The 9,232-nt window shown below is 61.6% G+C and overlaps 1 protein-coding gene across 1 annotated transcript; it reads right to left on the bottom strand.

Moving 5' to 3' along the window:
* Positions 1-4,524: 4,524 nt before the first annotated feature.
* On the bottom strand, positions 4,525-6,566 carry PVALEF (parvalbumin like EF-hand containing). The gene is made up of 4 exons (XM_045491016.1): positions 6,461-6,566; positions 6,095-6,230; positions 5,681-5,796; positions 4,525-4,713 (listed from the first exon to the last, which is right to left on the bottom strand). Exons 1-4 carry the CDS (start codon positions 6,564-6,566, stop codon positions 4,667-4,669), a joined length of 405 nt encoding a protein of 134 aa, XP_045346972.1. The 3' UTR covers positions 4,525-4,666.
* Positions 6,567-9,232: the final 2,666 nt, after the last annotated feature.

The raw sequence follows: 9,232 nt of genomic DNA, 5'->3' as shown, positions 1-9,232 counted from the left end.
TCCCCCTGTGGCAGAGACCCTCTTATTCCTCCACCCCGCTTGGGGACACCCCCTGGAAGTGTGCAGCCTGGAGCCCTTGAGAGGTGGGCACTGGGCAGGCTGTGCCCAAGAGGAGGGTGAGGCCGCCCCGAAGTCAGGGTGGGGTGGTGAGAGGCCCACGGACAGGGTGCTCCTTCTCCAGGACGCGCCTCCCCTCCCTCTGCCAGGCGCACTGGGGAGCGTGTGCTGGCCAGGAAGTCCCTCCAGCTCACACAGGGTGACCTCCTGCACGTGGGTTGTGGCAGGGCCGCCCCGGGGGAGGGCTGAGGCAGCTCGCAGGGCGCTCACTTGCAGGCCGGTCCCTTGTCGCTGCTGTTCCCTTCCTTGGGGTGTGTCCAGCCTCAGTTCCCTCATCTGCACAGGAGAGTCTTCCTCCTCTTTGATGCCAGAGCGGGACGCAGCACGGAGACTCACAGGCCCACTCTGGCCCGACCCCTGCCCGGGGCGGGGGCATCTGCTCGGGGCCGTCCACGTCCCCTCCTCATGGGGCCGTCTCGTCCTGTGAGATGCTGGATGGGAAGAAGGGGCCGTCTGGCGTGTGTGACTGGGGCGCCCTGCCTGGGGCTGGAGGGGCGGAGGGGCTGCAGGCCCACTTCCTCCCCGCGGGGCCAGTGTTGCCCCGGAGCTCAGCCCCTCTACCTGCAGTACGAAGAGTCAGGCTGACCTTCTGACGCGTCCTCTCGAGTCCCGAGAAGGGGGGATGGCTGGGCCCCAGGGGTGGGGGCTCCTTGAGGGGAGGGGCGGCAGGCACCAGCTCAGACCCCTCCCTGGGCTACAGCTGGCAGCCAGAAGGAGCCGGCCACTCGCTGCCCTCGGGCCGGCTCCCAGGGGCAGGGTGGGGGCCACACGGGGGAAGAATGGTTCGGACTTTCCTCCCTGTCTCCTGTAAAAGGTATTTTTGTCTGACGCTGTCATTAGGAGTTGCCAGGGGGAAGCCGCTGTAAATTACTAAGCTCTGTATTTTTGCAAGTAAGGTGTTCAGCAGGTGGGAAGACAGGGTGGAGGCCAGAGACGGGGGTAGGCAGGAAACCTGTGCAGATGGGCAGAGGTGCTGCTCCAACCTGGGGCAGCCTGACTTCCCAGCCCAGGCAGGACCGGGCGCCACCCGGCAGGAGCTCCTCGAAGCCCGCTGTGGGCAGGATGGCGGGGACACCCTGAGTTTCTGACACAGTCCCTTCCCCAGCTGGCTGTGGGTTACAGGGGCAGCTTGGAGGGGGAGATCTCTGGCCCCACCCCACCCAGACCCTGTCCCAAGGCCCACGGCACTTGTGGCCCTCTGACCGTGTGCCTTTTTGGAGACAAGTGACAGCACAAACGAATCCTCGAAGTTCCTGTTGGATCAGTGCCAGGCAGAACCATGAGCAAAACAAACCAACGGCCTGCCCTATGGGGTGTGCACTGGGGGCAGGGGCCTTGGCCTTTCAGAATTCCTCTACTTCCCTCCCTCTCCTTTAAATTTGACCTTCTTTTCTTTCTCTGACTTCTCAAGAAGTGTTCTTAGATCGCCGATGGTCAGCCTTTCCCTTCCGAGCCCACGCAGCAAACACTCTATTTTCCTCCAAGCAACACGAGACTTGGGTTTATTGTAGTTTCATGATTCTTAGGTTCAAAATATTTTTTCTGTGAATTGTGGGTTGTTTAGCGCTGCATTACTTTTCATTTTGGGTTTGCTTTCTCACTTGACTTACCCATGGTCAGAAAACGTGTTCTGTGTTATTTCAATTCTCTGACTCCATTGAGACTTGCTTTATGGCCAGCGTTTGGTCAATTTTGGTAAACGCTCATCGGTGGATGTAAAGAGAATGCAGTTGTTGGATGCAGCGTTGATCTGTATCGTTTGGGTTGAGTTCACTCTTTGTGTTTCTAGTCTTCCATATCCTTACTGCTTTCTTTGCTCCTCACTGTATCAGTCCCCAAGAGGAACAGTAAAATCTGCCCCTGTGGTCATGCATCACCTCTTTATCATCTTAGTTGGCTCATTTTTGCTTTAGGAATTCCAAGGCTGTGTTAGTGGGCGCATACACATTTAGAGCTGTGTGTTCTCCTAGCAGACTGACCCTTCGCTTTTATGAAATGGCCTCTTTGTCTAGCAGCGCTCTTGCCTACGGTCTCTGTCATCGGACAGTGGTGACTGTACCAGCTTTCTCACCATACTGTCTGCATGGTGTCTCACCGTGATTCTTTGTACTTCCAGGCTTTCCGTGCCCTTCCAGTTAAAAACAGCTTGAAACCAGCCACAAATAATATGCAAATTAACGGGCATGGCCAGGGCCGGCCTGTACGGAGCTGCATTTTGCCCCTGATCCAGAGGGATTTCTTCTGCTCTGAGGGGGACTGAGGGGAGGGACTGGGCTAGCTGAGGCTGGTCTCCAGTCTCTGTGAGGACTGGCTTGGTTCTCCTGTCCTCACTCCTCACTTCCAGCCCCTTAGGGCCCTAAGCAAAACCTCTCCTCCTCCCTGGAAGATCCCAAACACTCAGGAGGCCACCAGATGCCCTCCTCAGCTGCCCAGCCTCTTGGCCACCGTTATTAACTGGCAGATGCCTGGCAGGGAACCTGTGCCAACATGAAGCTCAAAGCCGTCCTTCCCTGGGATCTCAGACCCCACGTCCTTGGTGCTTTTTTTTCTCACAATGAACATAGTAAGTGAATGTTGTAGTGTATTAGGGGATGGTGAGTGCTACGGGGAAAGATAAGAGGGCAAGGAGACGAGGAAGGCATGGGGAGGGCCTGTGTGATGTACAACAGGGGAGTAAGGATTGGCTTCTTTGGGATGTGACATTTGAGGAAACACTGAAGGAGGCAACAGAGTTAGTCACACAGATCTAAATCTAGGGAAGAGCATGCCAGGCCCAAGAGCGGCTGTGCAGAGGGAGCAGTGAGGAGGCCAGTGTGGCTGAAGTGGGGGCTGGGGTCTGAAGTCAGAGAGAGCGTGGGGAGCCAGACACGTGGGCATTCCAAGGACTTGGCTTGACAGGGGAGCTTCTAGAGGGTTCTGAGTGGGGCAATGGATCTAACTTCCTTTTTTTTTTTTTTTTTTAAGTAAGCTCTATGCCCAATGCAGGGCTTGAACTCACAACCCCGAGATCAAGAGTCTCCTGCTCTATCGACTGAGCCAGCTGGGAGCCCCAGATCTGACTTGTATTTTTTTTTTTTTATTAAAAAAAAATTTTTTTTTAACGTTTATTTATTTTTGAGACAGAGAGAGACAGAGCATGAACGGGGGAAGGTCAGAGAGAGGGAGACACAGAATCTGAAACAGGCTCCAGGCTCTGAGCGGTCAGCTCAGAGCCCGACGCGGGGCTCGAACTCATGGACCGCGAAATCATGACCTGAGCCGAAGTCGGCCGATTAACCGACTGAGCCATCCAGGCGCCCCTGACTTGTATTTTTAAAGGCTCTCCCCACTGCTGTGCTGAGAACCGATTGTCAGGTGGCAGGTGGGAATCTTATTTGGGGGCTGTGGTAATTGTCTGGGCTTTCTGAGGGCAGAGCCAGTGGGACCCCCACAAGGGTGGGTAAGGGGAGGAATGCAAGATGATATGTGAGTCAGGCCCTCGCTCCTGCCACAGCCCAGTGACGGTGCTCCGGAGGGGCGCCTTCACTTCCAGGGTGGTCCAGCCTCCTTTGGCCCCTCCTTCCTGGAGGGTGGGGAGTCCCATGGAGACTGGAAGAGAGAACCCACTTCCTGTAAACCTCACCTTAAGCCACACATGCCCCTGTGTTCACCCTCCACACGTGGCCAGGGGAGGCTGGGAAGGGGGCCCAGTGCTCTCCCCGGGACCAGCCCCAGGATGGAGGGGGAGGGCAGCCGTTCCCCTCTGTGTGCACATCTCAAAGCTCCTGGACTGAGCAGCCCCAGGAATGAGGCAGCACAAACAGGAAGGTGCAGGTGGTGAGTCTTTGGGAAAGGCGAATCAGAGCTCAGCCCCGGGCTCTAGGTTTGAGATGCCCTTTTCCCGTGAAATGGGGCGTTGGGAAGCCAAAATGGACACAGGAGTCAGGGCACAGGAAGAGGTGGGATATGGGAGCCCTGGCCACCAGGTGGTACTTAAACCGCAGGACAGGGGCACCCGCCCTTCCCAGAGGACAAGCATGGGGGCGGGGCGGGGTGGCAAGGCCCCAAGGGGGAGGGGCTTCTCTTCAGGGCCCCCTTGGGACCCTGGGGTCTCAGGTGTCCCCGCTCTGTGTTCGCGTGGCTGCTGCGTGAACCCAGGGCAGCCTAGCAGAGTGCAGCTGGGGCTGGGGAAGGGGGTCCTGCAGGGGTCTGGGCCCAGCGAAAGCTGGCCGTGGAACCCCTCTGCAGGTGTCCCCAGGGTTGTGGGGACAAGGAGGAGGCAGAAGGGGCAGGGGCTGGATGCACCCACCAGCCCAGCCTCCCGTCTTCCCCCCTACACCCCATACGCCTGTCCCACCCCCCCCCAGCTCTCCCCTAGACCCATGATCCTCTCCCAGCTCACTCACTGCCCCCCAAAAAACACTCGGGCTGCATTGTTCATTTAGTGACATTTTTCTTCCACTTCCCTGGCACATGCCGTGTCCACCCCCACGGCCTCCTTGATCGGGTACACAAACACCCCGCGATGCCCCGTGGTGTAGCTTCTTCTGGCCCAGGGCTGGGTGTGGTATTACTTCTTCTTTGGAACTTTCTCCTTTTTGATCAAGTCAGAAAATTCTAGAATAGGAGACAGATTTCTGGTGAACAATCCGTTGCCTTGTGCCCCTCAAGTCCTGCAGACCCAACGGGAAGACACGCCCCCTTTTGGGGGGGGGAGGGTCTCACAAGGGAGGGGACCCTGCATCCAGCCCTCCTGAGCCCTGGGGAGCGGGATTGACCCCCACAGTTGCTGTGTGCCTTGTGTCCCCACCCAGGGCCTGCTTGGTAGAGGTGAGCCAGCCCCCTTTGGGGGTTTAGGATGGACTGGGGACCCTCGGTCCCCTTTGTGGAGACCCTCAGGAATTCCCCTTAGAGTTCCTGAGATCATCCTGCCTTTCTCAGGCAGAGAGGCTGGGGCACTGAGTCCGAAGCGAACCCTTTGGCCAGGCTGCCCCTCTGTTAATTCTAGGGGCTACCCCGTAAGTCAGGGTTTGCAAGCCCAGAGAGGTGAGGACGGGCTCACAGCTGGCAGTGGGGTCTGGAGGTCCGTCTGTCTGAGGCTCTGAGCCTTGCTCGACTCTTCTCAGGGTCACCTTGCTGCCCTCTGCCCTCGGACCCCGGGGCCAGCAACTTGGGGGTGGGGGGGGTGGGCGGGGCTGCAAGATGACCGGACCCCAGGGTAGCCATGGAGAGCCCGAGGCCCCCGTCCCTATCTTCAAGCCTCCCTGCCCATCTCAGACCACCGCACTCCGTCCCCTGCACCACGGACCGCTGCTGCGCCCTGGCTGACCTTGCCCACAGCCGCCTCAGCCCACCTCTCCCCCACGGGCTCCCCTCCGTCCAGTGAGCGCCCCACCCGCTCAGCCTCCCTGACGCTCAGCTTCCCATCTGTGGTGGGTGACGGTGCCCCCTAAGGAGGAGGCTGTACGCTTGGTGACTGGGGGTGGGCGGCCCTACTCAGCGTTGCCCCGAGCTGGGTGCCTCGCGACGTGGGGTCCGGGAGCGGCCGGCCAGAGACACCTCTGCCCCCTTTGTGCTGACCCACCTTCGAAGTCGATCCTGCCGTCCCCATCCGTGTCTGCCACCTGGATCACGGCCTCTGCCTCCTCGTCCGTCAGCGGGGCGGTGGGCGTGCTGCTGGGGGCGATGGACAGGATGTACCTGGAGCCAGGGGTGGGCTCGGGTCAGAGCCGAGGGGGTGTCTGGCCGGTGCCCGATGGTTTGCAAAGTGCTCGCTCCCCACTTTACAGGCGGGGAAACTGAGGCCCGGCTGGAGAGTCGTCTCTGGGCCTGGCCCCAGTGCTGTGGACCTGGGCTGTTTCCGGCCGCCCCACCTCCCACGAGGCCAGCTGGGGCCCAACGGGGGGTGTCAGGTCTTGTGCCGGGGTGGGTGCGGTGGCCGTGGACTGGGCACGGGGCCCGAGGCTCAGTACCCCTCTCCCCAGCCACTGGCCATTACTTGATCTCATTCCACTCGATGAAGCCACTCTTGTCCTTGTCCAGAGTCTGGAAGGCCTGGCGGATGGCGCTCTCCAGCTGCCCCGAGGCCTGGAACTTCTGCATGTACTCCAAGAACTTGAGGTAGTTGAAGGAGCCTGGGACAGCCAGGCGCAGGTCACGGGGAGCCCAGAGGGAGGCTTCTGCCCTGGGGGTGGGGACTGCCGTGTCCTGCACTTCCCCTCCCCCCACCCCTGTGTGCGCGAGGCTGCCCGGCCCGGGGAAGGGGGAGCTCACAGATGGACTCCTGTGTCCACTGCTTCCTTGGCCGTGGCTGGGCCAGGCCCGGGGTCGGGACACGGTGCTGGGGACGAGGGGTGTGCTATACCGTGATGCCTCATGTCCGTGGGCAGCAACTCTATGTCCTTGTCTGACAGGGACGTGCCCATGGCCAAGGCCATCTTCTTCATCTGAGAGGAGAAGTCCTCGTCCATCCTGGCCCTGCGGTGGACAGGGAGCCGGCTCGGTGGGTGCACACGGGTTGGGTGGGGGGCGCTCTGCTCAGACCAGAGCAGACACCTCCCCTGCCTGGTGCCAGCTCCTGCCTCCCGAGCAGGGTCCCCAGGGGCCTGGACCAGGCCCCCGGCTGCCCTTGACCACAGAGACTCCCGGGTCCAGAGCCCCGGGGGAAGGTGTGCCTGAGACCTGCCTCATGCCAGCTGGCCCCCTTGAGGGACCGCACCCATTTCACAGAAGAGGCTGAGGCCTGCGTCCGGTAAGTAACGATCACAAGGTCCTTCGCTCCGCTCAGAAGGTGGGGTGGCTGCCATCCGACCCCTCGGCGCCGTCAGGGAACTTCCCTCGCTCCTTCCGGGCCCATCTCAAAGCCGCCTCCTCTAGGAAGCCTTCGTGGTTCCCACCTCTTTCCATCAGGTCTCAGGACTCGGGGCCCACAGCCCGGGCCTCGCTCCCCAGACCCCAGACAGGCAGGTATTGGTCTTTCTGGCCGGCACCTGACCACCCACAGGAGGTGTGCTGAGCGCAGGCCGGTCTCAGGCTGGCTGTGGATTGAGCCTAGGTGTTCTGAGCACAGAGGACCACGGCCCGTGGCAGAATGCATGTCACTGTCCTCCGTTCGCAGAGAGCCAGTGTCAAGCAGGAGCCACCGAGGCAGGCCAGGACTCCAGTCAGGAGGGTGGGGGTCTGGTCACAGGCCGAGGGGCCAGCAGGTGGGGACCAGGCTGTCCTTCGGTCAGGGCGGTGCCTTGTGACCCGCCGGGCTCTCGGGTTGCCGTCCCTGGGGGGGGGTTGGGTTCTGGAGCTTGTGGCAAAACAGCTATTTCAGAGGCTCCTTGGCCCTCTTGAAAGTTCATGGGGTGACAGAACTTTCTGGAACATACTCCCATGGCCAGGAAGGGCAGCCAGTGGCCCGTGTGTCCTGAGTGGGGCTGGGCAGTGACTGGAGGAGTCTCTACCTTCTTCCCCAATGGACAAGCCACAGGTCAAAGGTTGCACCTCGACCCTGGCAGCCCCGGGGGGCAGGGAGTGCTGGACACAGCCCCCTAGCCACATCCTCCTTCCTGATCCTGGGCATGCCTCACAGCTGATCCGGGCCTCGGGCTCCTCATCTGTGAAACGGGGCGACCCCTGCCTGCCCTGCCCCTTCTCACGGTCGTGTGAGGAACCAGGAGGGAAGGGAGACGCCGGGGAAAGGGCTTTGGGCCCTGGAGCGGGCCTGGAGCTGAGCCCCCAAGCGTCAACCCTAACAGCCAACTTCTGCGGCTGGCCCGGGGGTGGGGGGGGGGGCGGTGGTCAGCTGCGGTCAGGGGCAGGCCTGGGCCACAGAGTCGCACAAGACAGGCCCCACCACCCCACATCCTGGGCTGAGACTCCGATTCCCCCTCTGCCACCCTGGAGTCTCAGAACTCCATTCTGGAGGGAGGGGATGCCCTGCCTGCCACTTGGGGCCCCGCCAGAGCCAGGGTCACCCGCTTTACAGAGGACGGCCTCGGCCAAATTCCAGGCCAGGTCTGGCTGAGCCCGGGGTGGCGTCCCATCTCCGGAGCCTGGTGGGCGCCCTGGGCTGTGTCCGTTCACCCGCTCCACCCCACTGCTCTGAGGGTACCCCCCACAGGAAGGCAGGGGAGCCTGAGATCAGAGCCAGAGGGGGGACAGGGCCTGGGGCCTCAGGCTGCTGGTGGTGTATTTATAGCCCTGACCCAAGGCCTGGGATGGAGTCTCACTCATCCCCGGAAGGAGGCTGACATGTCCCGCTAGAGCTGGGGGTGGGAGCTGTGGGGCACCACACAGAGCCAGCCCTTTGGTGCCGTGGGCCCCCTGCCCAGCCTCCCGGGCTGCTCCCAGTGCCTGGAAAGGCACCCGCTTCGTCCTTGTCCTCCAGCAGGACCCTCCCTCCCTCCCACCTCACTGACTTCCCCCGCCAAAGCAGGATTGGAGCTTTAAAGCCTGGCTAAGACCCCCGCATGTCCCTAGCATTGCTATGTCCTGAACATCCTCTCAAGGCTGGCAGGGGTCAAGGCTGGCAGGGACCTCCCCCCCACCCCAGACCCCTGTGGACCACCCGCGGAGCCCCCCTGGGGGCTGTTCTGCCTCTGGCACTTGCCAGTGAGTCACCAAGTTCAGATGATGACATGAGAAAAAATGCTGCATGGGCTGGGGGGAGGGGGAGGGTAATTGAGGCAGGGGGTCGCCTCAGACAGGGACTGGGTCCCAGGGAGGGCTGGGGGTGGGGGTGATGGAAGTAGGGGCCCCACTGGATGGGGACTGGGTCCCAGGGGATCCAGAGCTGGCTTAGCGTGCCTGCCAGAGTCAGCGGGTCTGTTGGCCTTGGACCCTCCCCGCCCCCAGGCTCCCTGACCCCCCACTCAGCACCTGGGGCCCTGAGGTGAGTGAGTGGGTCTCAGCCTCCCCACACTGCTCCCCAATAACAGCACTTTCTTGGAGGCCACACCAGCGTGAGTGTGCACACGTGCCCACCCAGGCACACGCAGCTGCCTTTAGACTGGGGCTCCCTTGGGGGTGCCCCTCCCCTTCCTCCTCCTTTTCCTCCCTCCCCCCGGACCTCCCTGCAGTCTCCTCAGCCCCCTGGGCCTCCCCCTGTCCTACGGATGAAGATGAGGCCCCCAGCTTCTGCCAGACG

This window comes from Leopardus geoffroyi, chromosome E1, assembly GCF_018350155.1.
Source record: "Leopardus geoffroyi isolate Oge1 chromosome E1, O.geoffroyi_Oge1_pat1.0, whole genome shotgun sequence".
Lineage (NCBI taxonomy): Eukaryota > Metazoa > Chordata > Mammalia > Carnivora > Felidae > Leopardus > Leopardus geoffroyi.
The sequence above is the reverse complement of the archived record's forward strand: the minus strand, read 5'-3'. Positions and strand labels throughout refer to the sequence as shown.